This window comes from Vidua macroura, chromosome 3 (genome assembly GCF_024509145.1).
Source record: "Vidua macroura isolate BioBank_ID:100142 chromosome 3, ASM2450914v1, whole genome shotgun sequence".
Taxonomy (NCBI): domain Eukaryota; kingdom Metazoa; phylum Chordata; class Aves; order Passeriformes; family Viduidae; genus Vidua; species Vidua macroura.
This window is the reverse complement of record NC_071573.1, coordinates 20685987-20705835: the sequence shown is the minus strand read 5'-3', so window position 1 is coordinate 20705835 and position 19849 is coordinate 20685987. Positions and strand designations below refer to the sequence as shown.

Here is a 19849-nt window from a genome sequence, read left to right as displayed (position 1 = left end):
GGTGAGGTAGTGTCACTTGTTTACAGACCAAAACTAAGGACTCTACTCAGGTGCATTTGGAGGTTTAGGGCCAGACTGTGCCTTGCCTGTGTCTGTGTTCTTTTGGAGCTACTCTTGTGCTTGCCTCTTCTCTTGCTCAGGCACATGCAGACCCTGTAGTATTTGCAGGAACTGCTGCAGGTATGCAGGAAGCGCAGGCAACTTCTTATCAGAAGGAAAAAAAGTGAGTGCAAGGCATGGCTCTCTAGTAGGGAAATATGGGCTCATTCACTTGTTCCTAAGAGATTTGTTTTGCCTTCAGAGCATGATCTTTACTGGGACCCTGGAGTGGTGGGTTCCCCAGCTTGGCCAGGGAGCAGCGACAGACTGCCCCTCTGAATGACCCATCTGTCCCTTTATTTGTGCAGCCTCTTTCCTTCAGCTTGTCAGGCAAGCAAAATCAAAGCTTGCAGTCAGCTTTGTCAAAGACGTATCTAAAGATGTGTGAGAGAGGAGAAGAAAGGCTTATCATGCTGGTGCCAGCAAGGACCCAGAGCTGAAACTGGCAATTTCTGCTCCTGGGCAAGTGACCAACAAGCATCTGCTAGGCCCTTTGAAGTACCTTCCAAAAAGGTTCAGTGTTGTCTGTCTGGTGGCACCTCTGTAAGTCTGGTAGGTTGCCACCTGACAATTCTGCACACACATTTGCAAATGTTTGATTTTTAATTTTTTTTTTAACCTTTTGAAGAGGAAATGATGTGTTTGTAAACTGTTGAACTGCTCTTTGCAATGTGGTGGTATGGAAAGAAATTAGTGTTAGGCAGCCTTATGTTGGTGATGGCAGACAGCTCTTTCAGTCTTTCAGGGCAGGGTGATGAAAATCATAAGAAAACAGTGCCTACTGCAAAGTTTTGGGTTCCTTGTCAAAACAATATTTGGAAATGACCTTTTTTCTTTTTTTTTTTTCTTGGAAGAGAAGGGAAAAGAGTAGTCATAAAAGGAAGTTCTGGCATGGTCTCTTATTTAACTATTCCTTGAAATAAAACTCTATATGAACCTGGGAGTGAAGGACAGAGTTTCAGGAGGAAACGAGTTAGCCTGTGAAAATTTCATCCTTGAGTTGCTCCAGGTCTGTGACTGGAATAAATTGTTAGAGGCCGTATCAGAGTTAATGAATAAGTAGTTAAATGTGAATTGTTGTTCCACTGGAGGAGCTGGTCCTGCTTGCCAGCAACCATTTCTTGGAAACTGCCTGAAGCGAGACTGTAATTGAAAAGAAATCGCCTCTCATCAGAAGGTTGAAACACCTAGAAGTTAATTAATTCATCCTGGCTGTAGAGTACTATTGTGGCTTAACCCCATGATGAAGTTGCTAACTTGCTACCCCCGTGGGTTGGGGGAGAGAACTGGGAGGGTAAATACGAGATGGCTTGTGGGGTGACATAAAGATGATTTAATATAGAAAGCAAAAACTGTGCATGCAAGCAAAGCAAAACAAGGAATTCATTCATTGCTTCCCATGGGCAGGCAGGTGTTCAGCCATCTCCAGGAAAGCAGGAATGCATCATGGTTACTTGGGAAGGCAAACCACTGGCTTATGCCATCATATGGTATGGCAAAGTCCTTTGTCTAGCTGGGGTCAGATGTCCTGGCTGTTTCCTTCACAGCTTCTCATGCCCTTCCAAACCTTCTCACTGTCAGGGCATGAGAAGCTGAGAAGTTCTTAACTCAGTATAAACACTTCTTAACAGACTGATATTTTTAGTTACTGCTGTCACCATTATTCTCATCTTAAATCTAAGCCACAGGATACACCAGCTACTAGGCAGAAAATTAATTTCATCCCAGTAGAAACCAGGACATGTATGTATTAAGCATTGAAGAAACTGAGGCAGAGATGTTGGGAAGGTTGCCTGGGCAGAACTATATTTGGAATTACAGATGTAACTAGGACCAGGCGTATGGGTCCCCTTCCCTTGCTCACAGCTGATGGCTTCACACATCAAAGTTGAAGAGTGAAGAAGTTTATTTTCTAACACTTAGCAGGAGTGAGAGGAAGGAGGACAAAGTGGAGTTAAATCAGTGTACCTGTAAATGTTCCTCTCTGGAGTCTGACAACCTTTACTCTTTCTGTGCTCTGCCTGAATACCTGGCCCTGCCCACTCCTGGGCAAGGCAGCTGTCTCGCAAACAGGCAGCATCCCAGGCAGGCGTCTGTCCTTGCCAAAGCTATTCTGGGGATTTATTCCTTTCCACACAGGGTGCTGCTGGAAATCGGATGTGCCTTTACAACTTGCAATTACATGGTTTCATCCCAAAGGACTTTCAACAAGTGAGTCTACAGACTGCAAAGGGATCATTCACCCACCACTGGAAGGCAGCATCCTTTAAATGGAGCTCAGCAACACTTCCCAACCACTGGGGCCCAAGAGTAGGAAAGAAGGGACTCCTGTGCTGGATTAGCCTTGAGTAGGGATGGGTTGGTAGAGTGCACATGATGATCTACTTTTGAATCTTACCTGGATATTAGAGCCCTTAAGAAAGAGGACCAAAGAGTCCTTTAATTTTCCATCTCCCCTAGCACACCACTCACTTCAAAGACGTTGTTGTGTTGAGCATTTCTCTGCTCCCGTGAGGATTGTCATTCCCACAGCTGAAAGCTCACTTGGACCTGTGGTCGCTTTGGCTTTGTCCAGAGAGGAGAACTGTGATTCTATGGAATCATGAGACCAAAATCATGTTACTGTCTGCATTTGGGATATTTTCCCAGACTTCATAGAAGTAAGGGATCTGTTTCTAGAAGGTATATGGCTCCATATTAATAGATTTAGCTTTACATGTTTGTCTTCTTCCTGTATACTCTTTCCTTGCTGAAATGTACAATTATGTTACAGATGGGTTTATGGAACAGTTTTGCATTTGTCTGTTTTCTGAGAGCTGCTAATATGATTGAAATTGGCATTTCTTCTGTGATGTTTAAACTTACTGGCCTTCTTTGAGGCACCTTCCTCCATTCACTATATTTAGATGTGCTTCTTTGTTAATACATACCTTCAGATATTATACCTTAATATACCTTCAGATATGTTTCAAACCTGGTTGTTTATTTGCCCTCCTGTATTTAAATGTGATAATGCTATTGGTGAGAACAGTACACGTTGGCAGGCGTGTACATGTAGGCTTATGTACATGGGTGAAGAGGCATCCTTGACCAAGGTGGTTTGTGCATAGTTGCTTGAAACGTGTGTATGATGAGTTTGCCTCCCTTAGGAGCTCATCTAATCCGAATCAGCTGTGCAGTGGGGCAGTGTGGGCATCTTCAGGTGCTGGAACTACCTTGTGTTCTGAGTAGCTGTACGAGCCAGTGATGAGCTGTGGTGCCTTAGACCATCCCCTGGATGCTGTGAAGTTCTGGCTCTGCATGGCTTGAATTACTTTACAAGCAGGAAAGGTTTGTATGAGTGGAACAGCCCTCTTTGTGATTTCTGAGTCAGGAGTCTGTGTGTGCACAGAGGGATGTGCACAAGTGACCAGGGAAGCGCCTGTGTACTGGGGAGAACCTGAGGCAGGTGAGTATGTGCAAGTGAGCATGTGTGTTTGACAGAGTCTGTGTCTGAGCCTTTGTGCTCTCCTGTGGCAACCGTGTGAGTCTGACTCGGGCCATTCTCCAGCTGTGTAAATACATTGCTTAGCAAATTGAGGGCTCTGGTTAATGATTTCCATTAGCACAGGGCCCATATTAGGCTCCGTTCTGTGAGCGGTACCCAGCTGTCCGAATGCCATTAGAGTGAACACATGAGCCTTTAATGTCAAGTGCGTATTGTTTGCGCTCTGAGCAGCCTCTGCAGGAGCTGGCCTGGGGTTGCTCACCAGGGGCTGTCAGGCAGGTTTATGGCAAGCTCCCTGGGGACCTGCTGTGGGGGCAACAACTCTTAACACCCTTCCCTAATCAAAGCAAAGTCCTAGGCATGGTGTGCCCAAGGAGAAGGGCAGGCTGGTGAGGATGCTTACCCAGACTACAGAGAGACAGCTGGCCCAAGCGACAGGGTGGCAGGAACGTGTTTCCCTCTCTGGCAGCTGGCTCTATCCGTTTTTGTTCTGGAAATATATCTACAGAGCTTTGCCTTTTGCTACCCATCAGGACCAGACCACCACATGCTGTGATCCCAAATGGTGTCTTGGACTAAGCCAGATCAGGCTGGTCATCCCTATAGCTGGATATGAACTCCAATCTAAAAATGCTCCTCTGCAAGAAGAGAGTTGAGGGATTTGGAGACTTCTTACCTCCAGCAATGTCGGTAGCAGAGGTGCTGCCCTGTCAGTCAGGGAGCAGGTGCATGAGGATCCTTTGTTGCTCAGGGTTATAAAGGAGTGCAGATTGGTCAGGTTGCTATGGATCAGGGCAGTCAGGTTACTGCCTCTCCTGTTACTGCCTGCAGTTGGGCACAGGCCTGTTCTCACTCTGCCCTTGTCTGCGGTTGTTGAAAGCCAGTGGTCATCTTGTGGCTGCTTGAGAGGTGCCACAATGAAGAGGCAGGATTTGGGTGCATTTTGAGCCTCACTTGCAGCTGCATGACTATCCATCAATCTCGTCATCCTACTGCATCTTCTCTCATCCCTGACCTTCTACCTCACCTGTTCTGTGCCCATCATCCTGGCAGTGCCCTGGGAAGGCTCTCTGCCCCACACATTGGCCCCAGAAGAAGACGACCCAGAGAGAAACCATAGCACAGCTTTCCATCCAAAGCCTGGTGAGTTTTGTAGATGACTTTTGTCTGTCCTTTGGACCCGTCTTTCCCCAGCCTCTTCATCTGCCGTCTGCCAAAAATGAACGGATTCAGCTGCCTTCCCTAATCCTGTCTGGCATTTCAAAATGGAGGGGACTGCCAGGTTCTTTGTTCCCATTCCCTCTTGGCACTGGCAGGGGACCTTCTCTGCTCTAGAGAAGGACAAATATGCTGATTTATTCTACCCCTTAGCTTTGAATAGGGGTTGCTATGTTACCTTCCAGCTCTGAGGCTTGCCAGAGCATACACCATATATAACCCCACAGCAGGTGGCTATTGAGTAAAGGCTCTTAAATCTGCCTCTCTTGTTTCATATTCTGCTGGCCAAGGTGTCAGGGGGATGTAGCAGGGTATGATTTGCTGGCTGAAACTGCAGGCACAGCTGACGCCAAGCACCATGTTGGCATTTTCCATTCTCAACTGCCCATCTTAATTTGCAGAAGAGATACGAACTAGGCAGGAACATACTGCCCACACTGGCTTTTACAGGTCTTTCCTGACATGAAGGCTGTTGCCCAGTGGGGCTGAGCTGTGACCAAGAGCCTTGGAGACAAGAGGCTTCCAGATCCTGCTGCAGTTACTGCAGCACTCAGGGCCTGGCTTGGACACTTAGCTCACTCTGATTTGCTGTGTGTGTCTGGGTGAGACAAACCATCTGAGCAGCTTTTAGGGGATATTTATGTGTTGCTGTCTTGTGATGACAAGTTAAAACCCAGGCAGAGGAGAGCTGGAGGCATCAAAACATCACCTTGCCATGCTGTTAGGTGTGTGATAGACTTGAATCTGAAGTGCTGAAATGAACCTTTGTCTTCTGTGAGACAGTAGAGTTGGTAATTGTTCCTAAAAAGCCTAATTCTTTGAGGAACAGTCCCACAGTGCAGGCTAAGCAAAGGAGACCGTAGTTCTAGTTAGGAAAGGCCTAGAAAAGAACAGGGAGTCACATAACACCAGAGCCCAGTCTGAATCACATAGAATGTCAAAAGTTGGAAGTGACCTTAAAGATCATCTGGTTCTAATCCTACTTGCCATGGGTAGGGACGCCTCCCATCAGACCAGGCTGCTCAGGGCCTTACCCAGCCTCACCTTGGACACTGCCAGGGTTGGGGCATTCTCAACCTCCCTGGGCAACCTGTTCCAGTGTCTCACCACCCTCACAGGAAAGAATGTCTTCCTAATATCTAGACTAAATTTCACCTCTTCCAATTTGTAACCATAACTAACCCCTTATCTTGCCACTGCAGTTCTTGAGGAAGAGTCTCTCTCTGGCTTCCCCAAAGACTGTTTCCAGACACTGGAAGGTTCCTGTGAGGTCTCCATGCTGCCTTTTTCCCTCCGGGCTGAACAGGCTCCAACTTTCTTAGCCTGTCTTCATTGGGGAGGTGCTCGAGTCCTCTTAACAACTTCATGTCTTCCTCTGGACTTGCTCCAACAATTTCATGTCCTTCTTCTGTTGGGGACTCCACAGCTGGATACAGTAGTCCAGGTGGGGTCTCACTAAGAGCAAAGTAGAGAGGGACAATCACTTCCTTTGACCTGCTGGCTGGTCTGCTTTTGATGCAGCCCAGGATTCCACTGGCTTTCTGAGCTGTGAGTGCACACTACTGGCTCACGTTGAGTTTTTCATCAAGCACCACCCCCAAGTCCTTTCCTGAAGGGCTGCTCTCAATCACTTCTCTACACAACCTGTAGTTTTTTGGGGTTTTTTCTATCCTGTTTCTCATTGGGTTTTTTCCTAACCTCTGTGAAAATAGTGGTAAAGCCCTTCCCAAGAGTGGTGGAAGTGAGATAAGAGTAGGGGACGTTTGCATGAGTTTCTGAGCTGCTGAACTTTCCACATATTCCTTGGGAATGAGCTCTACAGAATCATGATTAAACACTCTCCTGGATCCTTGAGCAAGTAAGCCCTCCTCTCCTGGCCAGAAAGTATCAGTGAAATAGCTGTCCCACTAGTGCTTCTGCTTGCAGAAGGAAAGAAACAAACCAAAGTTCCTGAAAAGTAAAAGGAAAGCTCTTTGCATTTAACAGAGTGGAATTACTTCTTTGGCACTATAATTCCTCTGGGATCCACATATCCCAGTACAGCCTAGTGGAAAACAGCATTTCTGTCCTGTCATGCAGTTCAGGGAGTACATGGCTATTTCTGGCCTCCTTACTCTGGACCTGCTCTGGCCATGCTCTGAGCACTGGGAGCAAAAGGGTAGAGAATTAGTGGCCATGGTAAAACCAGTCTGTCAGGCCTTGGGGGTGGGATATTTTCCTCCAAGCATTTCTCAGCCATTCCTTGCCAAACTGTAGAGACTGGAACCAAACCCCTGGAGAGTTTCAGCATGCCTGAGACTGTAGGAAATAGTGGTTTGTAAATCCTTATTGGAGAGCTGTTGAAAAATGGGCCTGAAGAATGCATTTCCAGAGAACTTGGTTTGTCTCCATGCTCTAAAAGTGTATGAGATCTTACTTCAAGGCCAAGTGAATTTAGCTTTTCCGTGTGACACCTTTTGGTAGTGATGTTTTTCTGACTCTGGTACTCTAAATGCATCATGGATATCCTGTTTCACTTAGTGGCTACAGGTGCCATGGGCCCTAGTCAGGTGGGCCTCAGTCCTGGAGGAAGGGAGGTGTGTCTGCTTTTTATCTTGAAGGGTAAGAGCAAAGATGTGAGCAAAGTGCTCGCACTGCTTATGTTAGTGCCATTTGCTACAAGTGCAAGCATGACCACCCATTCAAGGAGGTGTAATTGTATCAGAGAGGGGGATGGCAAAGCACTCAAGGCAGGAACTTCACTGTTTGCAGCTGACATGAGCACTGACTTCATGCCTCTTCTTATTCCCCTGCAGAGCATCAACGGAGGCCGCCCGCCGCCCCACTTTATGTATGATCCCTCCACTTTTGCCTTCCGTTCCCTCAGCACCTTGAAGCCGCTGAGCCCGATAGCTCCAGTGGAAGAACCGTCATGTGCCTACTGAAGGAGTTTCTCCAGAAAACCTCAGGAACTATCAACCAGTGTCCTGCCTGGCAGGGAGAAGGGGAGGTGATGATACCCAAGGGGAGGGGTGGGAGAAGAAGGGGCAATGACACGTCTTTGCAATGCAGCTGCTCTGGCAGGAAGAAGCAAAGAGCTTGGCAGCAGTGCCTGTTCTCATACCACTGATGGATCCGAGCAGTGGCAAAGGGGGTAAATTTTGTCTTTCAGGGCAAAGCAAACCAGTCAGGTTCACAAACCACAAGAACTGCCACCAAGGCAGTGTCAAACATGAGGATGGTGGCAACTGAAGATATCCAGGAGGTGTTCAGGGGTTAGTATAACCTGCATGGCAGCAGGGATGAGTGATCAAGCTGTGAAACCAAATCCAGTCAGTTTCCCAAGGATACCTGGGTCTACAGTGCTTTGCTATAGACCTGGCACTTCTCCCACTCACAAGTGAGCTCAGGACTGGAGAAAGAGGCTATGCAGAGCTGCTTGCAAAACAAGAAGATCCCTCTCTGAGATTGTTACAATTGCATTCACATCAAGCTCTCTTAAGTGGAAAACCCTGGGATAGGGAAGTGTCTGGAGGAGTAACTGGCACATTTAGCTGTGCATTCTAGATGATCTGCTGGCAGTTGATTGATACTGTTCAAAAAGAGATTGAAATGGGAGAGTGAGACATCCATATGTAGATCTGGGGTTAGAATAAAATTCTAGAATTGGAAGGTCTGTGTTGAGCTATCCAGGAAAATGCAGTGCCTACCTTCAGTCCTCTCAGCATCATCAAAGAGAGGAACTTGGTGGTGACTTGGTCTCTTCTCTGCTGAGGCAGTGTGTGTTCTGGGACTATGTAACACTTCTCCATAGTATTGTCCCACTATATGATGGTGAAGGTAACTGGTACCACCAAACCCAAACCAATTTAATGTCTCCAGCAAGCTTTCCACTCCCCCTTTTTAGGCTAGCTATTAAATTCAGGTACACTCTTCTGGTATCAGTGGGACAATGTTCCCAGATGAAGCAAGGAGTGGGGAGAAAGTCGATTTTGTGGCTGTTGGTGTAAGAAACAGGAGGGGAGTTTGAGTGAAGGTGGGGGACATTTCTCCACAGACAGTTCTGGGGCTGTTGGGACCATGCTAGGCCTTGCTACCACTGGTGTTTGGCTGGGATCTGTCCTTGAGGCATGTGCGTGTTTTGTGCCAAAGGCAGGAGTTAATAGAACAAGCTCTTGCCTCTCCTGTTGAGGCAGAGGAGCAAGGCCTTTCCTCTTGCTGCACCTGGTGGACAGAGTAACCTCTTGGTGTAGGCATTGCCCACTATGAGCCTGTATCTGAGTGTCAGGGCAAACAAGTAGTTTGTCCAGATCAGGAGGAGCAACTGTGAGTAATACAAAATAATTTTTGGGTTTTTAAATCTGCCTTAGTGTAGAGTCTTTGATGCTGCTCTTTGGTTGAGACCAGTGGTCAGTCCAGCTGCCAGTAGGAGGCTACCCAGTGAGCTAGTCTGGGCCTTTCACTGAGACCCCTGGGGAAAGTCCAAAGGCTGTAGGCTTGGAGACCTGAATCCCCCACCCCCTCTCTTCTCCCTAACTCCTGTCATTCAGGCAGGCAGAGCAGCTGGGCAAGGTGGTGAGGGGATGTCTGTCCTGATGCTGCCCCAGCTCTGCCTGCTGTTTGGCTCCAGACTGTGACAGCTGGGCCACCCCCTACACCAGCATCACCTCCAGGAGGTTACTTGTGTTTACTGGTGAGGGACCTCTGGCAGACCATCGTGGTTCCCTGCAAGTCTCTATTTCCAAGAGAGCGCAGTTCCTCTGCTGATTCCTCCTGCCCTTGTAGAAATTCTGCTTTATCTTGTTTTGATGGCACACCTCAGCTTTTTAACTGCTGCCAGATCAAGCTGACCAGTGCAGGACAGGAAGCATTGCTCCTTTGGACCAAATCCCTGTGCTCAGGAGATGGGACAGCCATAGCCTGGTACCCATCTAAGAGGTACATTCCTTGTGCAAATGGCTGGGGTGTCTGCCCCTACATGGCCTTGCAGCCTCAGGCTTTGCTCAGCAAGGGCTGCCAAGGTGCTGGGGCCCAGAGGTGTGCTCCTGCCAGCTAGCAGGTGGGGCAGGCTGCCTTGCCCCGTGTGGGAGCGGGGAACAGGGATGTCCTGCGGATATTGTTGCCTTTTACTACTTTTGTAACTTTTCTGTCTTTTCTTTTTCAATCCGAAGGAAAAAAAAAATTAAAATCCACAATGAAATAAAGTGTAACAGCTGCTATATTCACACCTCTGCTGGGTCTTGTGCGTTTGCCATCTTCTGGGTCTTTGTGGGCAAGGGTATGGATGGGTGGAGTGGAGTGAACTGTGACACAGTGCAGCCAGTCCCAAGCACTTCACAATGCCAGGAGGCCACGTCTGCAAGTGGATGGCTTTGAAAATTAAGAGCTTTTCCAAAATGAATGCCAGGTTCTTTGTATGTGCAGCTGCTCCATTTGAGGTATGGTGTATTGTCCCTCACTGGTGCTTCCCTCACCAAGATGGTGTTTTGTCTTTCAAGTGACTTGCCTATTGCTTGGGCAAGTCAATTGTAGCATGACTGTAGGTTTCCAGCCTTCCCCAAAACAGAAGGGTGGGTAACTACCCAAATGGTCTTTGGCTTGTAATTTTAACTTCAGGAAGTCTTGCATATCTGTCCTGAGAGTCTCCACAGCCCTTTTGTTTACAGCCAGAGTACTTCTGCATAATTTAGCTGTGGTTCATCCCTTCCTCTGAGTCTTGCTCTAAATACTCCATCTCAGGTGCCTGTAATGTGCATTCCCCTCCCCTTGTTATCTACTTGAGCTAATTCCTGTCTCTCCCCTACTGCTAACTCTGTATCTTCACCAGCATCTCACAAGGCTATTACCTATGTCCCCTTTTCTAAGGCCTCCTGAGAGATATTAGCATAAATTCCCTTAGCAGTCCTACTTAGATTCATTCCCAGGAGGCCTTTTCCATTCTTCCCTCCAAGCTCTGTTCTCCTCTAGGCTTCTTGCCATCTCTCTTATCTTGAAATCCTCCCCACTCTGTCAGCTGCAGCTTGTTAATTGGCCTTGGCCAATTTTGCAAGGGTTGTACGGTGCCTTGCTGGCTCCCCCAAGTCCCCCCTCCCTTACAGAATGCTTTCCTCTGGGATGTTTCTTCCAGCACAGCCTGATCCCTCAGCGCACTCACCCTTGGAGCCCCAGATGCTGTTCAAAGCCGTGGCGGTGGCTATGACTCCACAAACCCTGATCATCTGTAGGCCTCTGGCAGGTCAAGCTTGCTGTAAGTCTATTTTGTGTATTCAGAGAGAGGGATGCATTGCCCTTGTATCCGCTAGGCTGGAGGTACGGACACCTAGCGCTCTGAAGGCAGGGTACAGCCGGTGAAGGGTACAGGCGGGAAGCTGGCACACAGCTTGGCGTTGCACAGCCAGCCCATTGGCCAGGGTGAGCTGGGGGTAGAGGTGCTGCTCTGGTGCCAGGGCTCTTGGCTGAACCCCCAGCATCTGTTTGGATTTAGTTCAATCATGCCCACCCATCATTTCTCCCTGCAAGCTTGGGCCACTGGGTTAACAACAGAACAGGGCAGTTTGGGTGGTGAAACATGGTGATAAACTGCAATATGGCAACAACTCTGAAGCTCGAGGAAGACAGGTTAGGGGTATTCATGAAGATCTTACAGGGTACTTTTCAGCTGTAGTAAAGGAGAGTGAGGATGTTGACCTCCTTTGGATGCCAGACTCTGGCATGTGGGAATGGTTTCCCAAAGCCCACTGCAGGAGATGCCAGCAGAAACCAGGGAAATGAGAGCTGAGCTGTGGTCTTTGAGCCATGGTCCTTGCTGTAGCCACTGTCCCTTGTTGCTGCCTCTGGCATCCATTCTGCAGGGCTGATCACCTCTGTGGCTTCCAAAGCAGCTTGTGCAAACAGTTCCTGCTCTGCCAGCATGGGCAGGGATGCCAGCTGAGGTCTGAGCACTGTGAGCATGGTCAGCTTGGCATGGGTCCCTCAGGACCTCTACTTTGCTGGATCTCCTGGCTTCCCACCAGGTTTGGGTCCTGGCTCAGCAGGGGAGCATGCAACTTCTAAGCTGAGTCCTTTCTCTGCTCTGAGCCATCTTGCTTGGAGATGTGCAGGTGTTTCCCTTCGGAGCAGAAAACACCCTGTGAAGAGAGCAGGGCTGTTGTGCCAAAGTGCAGCTCAGCTGTGTTAACCATCTGCAGGAGGGTGAATGGGGACAAGTGGCTGTTTGAAGAGTGTGGCTACGGCTTCTCTACGATTTAAGCAGGACCATTTAAGCTAATACCGTTCTCCAATTAAAGTAAATTAATTAGGTTAATGCTATGGCCTTTTAAAAATAGCAGAGAGGAACCAAGATCACAGCAGTGGCCAAATGGATTGTTACATGTATACCCTGAGCCTTGGTGAGCCCCTTTGCAGCCAGAACACAGGATCGTCTTTTCTTTGTGTTGGACAAACATTTTCTGGCATATATGTATGTACATGCATGCTCACATGTGATGTGTGTGTATATATATATATATATATATATATATATATATATATTTCTGTCTCCCTGTGTTTCATTTATCCAGAAATATCTGTCCTCTGGCAGTCACCCATGAGCAGGGTGCCCTGTGCTCACCTGCCTGGCTCAGTCTTTGACAGGGCTCCATGTGAAGCCCATCTGTGGAACACTCACCACCTCTGTGCTGCAAAGTGCAGTGCTGTTTGGAAAACCCACCCACTGCCTTGCTTCCAGCTGCATGCTGAGTGTTGACCTATCTGCCTACCTATGGGATTGACTAGGAAAATGCAGTGCTGCTGGGGCCACAGTTCTCACCCCAGTCTCCGTGAAAGCCACTGAAACATGGCTTGGCACAGGAAAAACTGAGAAGCAGAATTTCCAGCTGGACAGACCATCTCATTCAAACAACTTTGGGCTTTCCCTTGCTCTTCCTGAAGCTGCATAGCATGTTGAGGCAAGGTGTGGGGTGGAAGAATGCATTCAAGGGTGTGTATCAAGTTAGGATTGAATGGGGTATGTGCTGTTAAAGCGTGGGTATATAGACAAGTGCATTTACAGTGGCATTTATGTGCCTGTGGTGTTTGTATTTATGGCATATTAGTTATATTTTAATCAGAAGGACTTATTGGAGGAGTAAAGATAAAGGGGCATGCATGGATGCAAGTGTGGTTCTGGAAGGATGGATGCTGGTGGATGTGCATCTGGAGCATGGGCAGAAGAGCCTGTGCAGGGGAGGGGCATGAATGAGGCTGTGTGTTCCCAGGTGTCTGCAGGCAGTGATGCATGGAGGACATACAGATTGGTTATATATGCCAAGGCAAAGGTGGTATTTCTTTCCTGTTTCTGCAGTCTCATCCATTATGGTAATAACTGGCAGACTTTTGCAGCGCATCACACCAGTAATGATTGGAAAAGTGAAGAAAAATTTACGAATGCCTGATCTGTGCCCTTGAGGCACTTGGGAGCTTTCACCATTGAATTAAAAAGAAGCAGGCACCTGGACACCAGTGACTCAAGACTAGGGGATCTCAATACAAATTAGTATTTGTATTGTGTGATTGTATGCTGTTGCTTCTCAGACAAGAACTTCAGGGACATCAAATAAAAGTAGCAGGTGGCAGGTTCAAAGCAAACAACCAGAGGCAGATCTGCACAGAGTGTGGGGTTGCACTGGGGAACCCTGTGCCACAGGATGCTGTGGCTGCTTGGTTTTTACAGTGCTACAGACCTGAAAAGAAAGAAAGAGGAAAAAAAAAATACTACCTAGGAAACTACATGCACCCTGGAAAAATACTACCTAGGAAACTAAATCCACCTCTGGTTGAAGAGGGTGGTGACATAGGGGCATTTTCTGGGGTAAGTTACTGTGTGCCAGTCCCATCTCTGCCCCCTCCTCAGTGGCAGGGTCTGCTCCTGCCAGGGTTTCAGGTGGGCCAGTAGCTCCAAACAGGCACATGTACTAGCAACTGACCCTGCCATGCCAGCCCTGCCTTGTATGCATGTTCATTGCCTTTACACTTCCAAGAATTTCTCCATGGGGAGGCCTCAGGGGTGACTCAGCCCTCATGTGTTTGATGGTGAGGCTGGGGGTGACCCCATTCACCTCCTGCACTGCTCCTCATGGAGTGCTTGAAACCTGAGCCACTCATTGATCTACCTGCATGGCTGCAAATGGGCATCCTACAGGTCCTCTCTGCCCTCAGGGTGTGGGTGCTGGGGCCTGCTAGGAGAACCATGGCCATCAGGGCTGTCTGGCATCCATCACATCCCTTGGCTGAGCCTGAATCATCCATGGTCGCTGTGTGCAAGGTTGGTCACAAAGGCATAGCTCAGGCTCAGGTTTCTGAAGTGTGTGAGGTCTGTCCTGGGTGGCAGACCAGTGTTCACGTGTCATAGAAACAAAGTGAGTTTGGTTTGAGCACATAACTGGGTATGTTATGCACGGAATTATCTTTTGAAATTTAGGAACATATTAGGAAAGCAAGGACAAGCATCCTCCAGTGATGGGTAATCCTCACGTAGTAAACCCCAACCCAGCAAGCCAACGAGGATGCAGCTGAAGCGGCAAGGCTCTGCAGAAGTAACATCAGTGATGATGAGAACATTTAAGCATGTCGGTATTGTACCATTTCCTGAGCTAGATTTCAGTGGGCTTATTCAAGCAAGGGGGTGAGGAAACAGAAGTTGTAGTGCTTTGAGAGCTCGCTCTGGCTGTAGCTGCACGCCAGCCTGGCAGGACCTGACCACGTGTTTTCAGTTAACGTGGGGCAGGATGTGCAGGCAGCTCCAGACACATGAGGAGCCCAAAGATCTGTTTGCTTTTGTGGCTGCTCACATCAGTGCCTGCTGTAGTAACAGCTGGGTCTGTTAGTAGGTTGGCCAGAACTGATTGCATGTTCCTATCTGACATGCTCACAGCAGAGCAGCTCCGAGGCTGGATGAGTGGAGGAACTGAAAGTGCCATGGGAACTGGATGCCAAGTAAGGAGGTGAATAGGGACAACAAAGCCCCTTTGAAAGGAACGTGGTTGCCATCTGCAATGGGAGAAAAGTTGCTTTCTTACCAAAGGGTTCCCTAGGAGCAATGCCTGCCTTGCCCTGGCATGTCCTGCAGACACTCCAAGGCAGGCTGGTCAGCAGCTGTCCTTGTTCTAGTGGCCTGGGAGCATGTGTGACACTGGTCTTTGCTCCCCACTGAGGGATGGTGAATACTGCTGGTGTGAGACCTGTCCTGGTGTGCCTACCGCTCTCCTGTTTTTGCGCTCCTGCAAGTGTTTGAAGAATCTTTGCTAAGTTTTTCCAAAATGGGTTGCCAAAGTGCTCTAACCTGGGTGGTTTCTTTGCCAGTGGGTGACATTTGGCAATATGTTGGTCAGGGTCTCACTTGCTCAGCAAATCTGGCCTTGGCAGTGCCACCAAGCCAAACGCATCAGGGCCAAACCTCAATCATATACAGCTCTTGTGAAGCCTGAAAGCCTTTTTCAGATTTTTGCCACGGAGCCTCCACAGGCCCTGTTTTGAACAGAGAGGTTTTGTCCTTTTGTGGCTTTAAACAGTTCCTCAAAATAAACCCTCTGCTATTTACCAGCATTGTTTTCTTTCTGGTGTTGAATGCTGATAAATAATCAGACCCATTATATTGTATTCATATCTGCCCTGCTAGCAAATAATTACTACAATTACTATCAAATCAAAATGCTTCTGTTTCTCCTGGTGTCATTAGCATGTCCCAAACATTTTGTTCTTGTGGTTTAAGGTGCAGTAATAACATAGTCCAAGTGCAACACCCGGTTGAGCAGAGCTTCCCAGCACAGCAAGCTTCCCAGCCATGATTGCCTCTGAGATGCTGCTAATTTTCAATCACAGTGTCAGATCCTCTTCTACCACAGGGAGAGCAACTGCTTAGCCTGTGATTTACCCAATTTATTCCGGTAATAACCGGGTTGGCTGTGTAGCCATCTGTCTGCTTTCTGTGCTCCTCCTGCCCCCCGCCCTCCACCACCACACAGACCAAGCCGTGCCTTGTGGCAGCAGAGGGAAGGCACCGCTTTGCCCAGGCCATCAAGCAGGTCTGTGTCCACTGAGAAGGGAACAAATGTTCCTTCCCCTCTCTGCTGACCTCTAGATGCCAGGGCTGCCAGCAGTGGGACCTGCTGCAATTATTTCCACCAGGCGGGGCAGGAAAGATCCCTTTTCAGATAGGGCAGCGTGGGTTATCAAGGTCTGGCAGCACTTTGGCCCAAGTAAGGGGAGCTACGACCAGTTTGTGAGGGGGAAACCGAGGTAGGGAGCAGCTGAGGCAAGGACCCAACACAAAGATAGCAGAAAGATACACATTACCCCGAAACTAAGTCCACAGATATGAAAACCATTGTGGTCACATGGCTCTGTCTGTGAAGAAAAACATTGTATTGACTGGATCATTATAAAGCCTCTAATTGAAGAGCAGAGTCCTCTCTGCCCTGTGTAATGTTACTCAAACAGACCTACACACAACTTCCTGAAAGCAGATGTCAGTCAGGATACAGCCCTAGATCAACAGTCATTCAGGATCAGTATTGCTTGAAACCACTGGGTAAAATCAAATATAAATAGAGCAGAGAGCATTTGAAGCAATTAGGGTCTCGGGGGAGATTCAGTCCCCATAATGAAGCCAAGGAAAGGGGAGATGATGCATCATGTCTGTAATGCAGCGAGGACATGCAGAAGCTGGATTACTCAGAAAACTTGGAGCAGCACATATGGTTCCTATTAAATCACCTGACCTTTCATCTCCAGTGGTATTTCTGGGGCTTTCATTACTGTAGTGCTCTACAAACTGTAGCATTATGATTGCCCCTGGGAGACAGCACAATATTTGCGGTAAGTAGTCTTTTACTTGTGCACACCAAAACACTGAATTTTCCAGGTATTTTTGAACCCCACTGGTACTGCACAGAGGAAAACCCTCCCTTTGGAGCTGAAATAGAGAACAGAGTAAGCAAAGAGTTTAGGTCCTTAGAGAAATTGTTGGTTGCACAAAGACTTTCAGCGGTGGCTGGAGTGGAAAAGGAAGCAGGTGGCAGAGGTGTAGCACTAACCGGAGTGCTTGACGTAGATACTGCAGGGTGGTTAACCACCACAATTGATCCCAAGTGACTGGGATCATCTGAAGCACCAGTTAAAAGAAGAACATGTTCTATAATTTGTGGCTATGGGAATCCAATCTCTGTGTCCCTTGGCCCATAGGCAGTGCTGTCTAAACACCATGAATAAGGTATTCAGAGAGGCTTCACACTTCTATTGCTCCTTCAGTGAGCTTTGTGCACATGCCAAAAGATGTTACAGCTGTTATTGAGGAGAGTGGGGAGCTGGGCCAGCTGAGTGGCTTTGCCCAGTGCTGTGCTGAGCTGTAGGAACCAGGCCTACACCCCTGTCCAGGGTGTGCAGGACGAGACCTCTGAGTCCCTCTGTACCTCTCCAGCCCTACTCATGAGGGAATGCTGCTCCGGCAAGCTCCTCTGTTCTGGACCCAGGACTTCAGGATAGCTCACCAAAGGCACCTCCTGGTGCTGAGATGGGGATGCTGCCAAGGGCTTCCTGCATGACCAGGCCTTTGCTCTGTTAGTGATGCTGCTGCTCTGTGGGGCTGAGGCTGGCCAGGGCTCATTGCAGTGTGTCTGGAAATGCTCTGGACATGAACCAGAGACTTTGGGCTTCTCAGCTAAGGTCATCTGCTGTGTGGTTGCTTGCCACTGTAAGAGGCTGGGTACCATGGACTGGGTAACTCCTCATCTCATCTTTCCATGGTATCTTGCAGCTGCCTGGCAAAGTTTTAGCCCTTTCCTTACAGCAGCCACTCAGAAATTAGTATTCTAAGACTTGTACAGGTTGGAAACCCCAATCAGGCTTTGGAGATGCCAGCATTGCCTCTGCCTGATGGCTGAGCTCATGGGTGGCCTGGCCTTGACAATCCTACATCAACCAGGAGAATAACAGATTATGTTCTGGTGCTGGCACTACCAAACAATTCACTTACTGCAAAGGAACAGTATTTATCTTCCCTCTGAGAAATGAAAAGTTTCTTGATCTCTGAATCACTCTGTTGTTTCCCTCTGTATCAGGTAAATAATTTGGGCTTCCTGGGCTTGTGACAGAAAAAGCAGGTATAGAAATAAACAGGGTGTAGCTCAGGTTGTCCTTTCAAGTCACGATCTTGGCTAGGCCAGGCTGTTGGGGATGTGCAGCTTTGGTGGAGACTCCCTTCATGGTGAGGACAGAGGGAAGGTTCCATTTCTCTTCGATGTTCTGTCCAGGTGTCCCACCACAGCTGCCAGCACAGACTTGCCCCTGTATCTCTGAACAGCAGAAAGACCCTGAGACCAATGTCAGGCAGATGGAGATATGCCTGAGCTGATGTGACCCTGAGCCCAAGATGTCCCTTGAAGATGGTGGAACATGTGGAGCTGCCTTCCAGTCAGCAGATCCCTATGGGGCCTGCAGGCAACACGAGCCTCCTGCTTCTCAGGGGCTTACCTGGAGTAGCCACTTTGCCGATTCTGGGGCAAAATAGGGGTGGGCAGGAGGGTGGCACTGGCTAGGCTGACAAATTACTGTTCTAAATCAGTTCCTGAAGAGGAAAAGCAAACAGCAAAGATCTGCTTGATTTCTCTTGAGGGGCCAGGCTGGCACCTCACCCCCAGCACTGACAGAAAGGTGAAGGAACCGTGGGAAAACCCAGCTCTGGTTGCTGCTGTCAGCCTGGCAGCAGCTGCAGTATGGAGAATATTCCTCTGCGCATGTGCCCTCCCCACCCTGCCATGGTCTGCCTCAGCTGTATGAAGGCAGCAGCAGCCAGCCGTCCCAAGGGGGTGGGGAGTGATGGATGAACCGGGCACCTCAAGTGCACCTCAACTGCTGGACACGAGGACCAGCTACAGAGCAGGTGCTGGGAATTGCAGCTGGGTAATCTCAGTACTGTGTCAACCCCATGGAGCACGAGCAGGTCCCCGTTGCCTGTGCTTGTTGCATGGACACTCAGAGCACAGCTCTGCCCCATCCTCTGCCAAGGCAGTGCCTGGCACTGCTGGGGCTGTCCCCAGGGGTGATCATGATCCCTCACATCCTCCCTTGTCCAGGGCACCATGTACCCTGCCATAAAAGCAGCCTTTCCCCAGATGCCTCTGCGCCTTACCATTTATCACACTGCAAGGGGAAAAGGTGGACATGGCACTTTCAGGGATTTTGGGATGTGATGCTGCGTAGTCAGTGGGTGGGCTCAGAGAAACCAGCACCAGGGAGACTGCAAATCTCCCATGGTACAGTGCCCTATGTGTAATAAAAACCTAGCGGTCCATTTTGGTCAAAGCAAAGAGAGCCCTTTGGAAAATCTTGCCTTAAGAGGACTTGCTGTTCCCAGAGCATCCTACAGCCCTCTGATGATGCTGCAGTTGGTGTCAGTGCACACAGTTAACTGCTACAGTATTAGCAGCCCCAGAGATTACAAGATCTCAAAGAAGGCCTCAAATCTCACAGCACTGGCTTTAAAAATAGATTAATAGATGGTTACTCTGGGTTTTGAAAACTTTTGGATTTAGCTGGTCTGCATTTTTAGGTACCCTTTGTATCACAATGGCAAGGTCACAATAATTACAGCAGAGAAGGGAGTTTATTTCTTGAAGGATGTTGAGATGATCATATATTTATATTTATACTTAGAGGGAGGGGGCTTTAACAATTCTCTAGGCTCTGAGTCTGTTAAAAATTGCAACAGCCACTGACAGGATAATAGATTAACCTCAGACCAATTTATCTGTGTGGTTACTGATTACCTGCTCTAAATGAGCAAGTAGTGGACTTGCCTTTTCAAGGAAATCTACATGTTTGCAGATGTGCTGATCAGTATCATTTCCACTAGAAATAGTGGCAAGGAGGAGGGAGAAAGTGAAGTGAATCTCAATGCCCAGGAAAGCATAAAGGCAGGCTGATAAATAATCAGGTGGTGAAACAGCTACTTGGCAGTAAGTGGCAATAACTGGTGAGGCAATTGCAGTGCAGTAAAGGCCAATAAGAAAATATGATGTCATGCATGGCTCT

General features: G+C 48.3%; 1 protein-coding gene across 3 annotated transcripts in view; it reads left to right on the top strand.

The window, feature by feature from the left end:
* The window catches only part of LOC128805354 (uncharacterized), a 60340-nt gene extending 50347 nt beyond the window's left edge, over positions 1 to 9993 (top strand). For 2 of the 3 annotated variants that reach the window (XM_053973982.1, XM_053973981.1), the window contains 2 exons: positions 7600 to 7793; positions 7956 to 8058. In XM_053973982.1, the coding sequence (XP_053829957.1) occupies positions 7600 to 7728 (129 nt within the window). In that variant the 3' untranslated portion in view covers positions 7729 to 7793; positions 7956 to 8058. Of the gene's footprint in view, positions 1 to 7599; positions 7794 to 7955 lie in introns of all 3 variants that reach the window. The other variant, XM_053973980.1, reaches the window with a different exon arrangement.
* The last annotated feature ends 9856 nt before the right edge of the window (positions 9994 to 19849 follow it).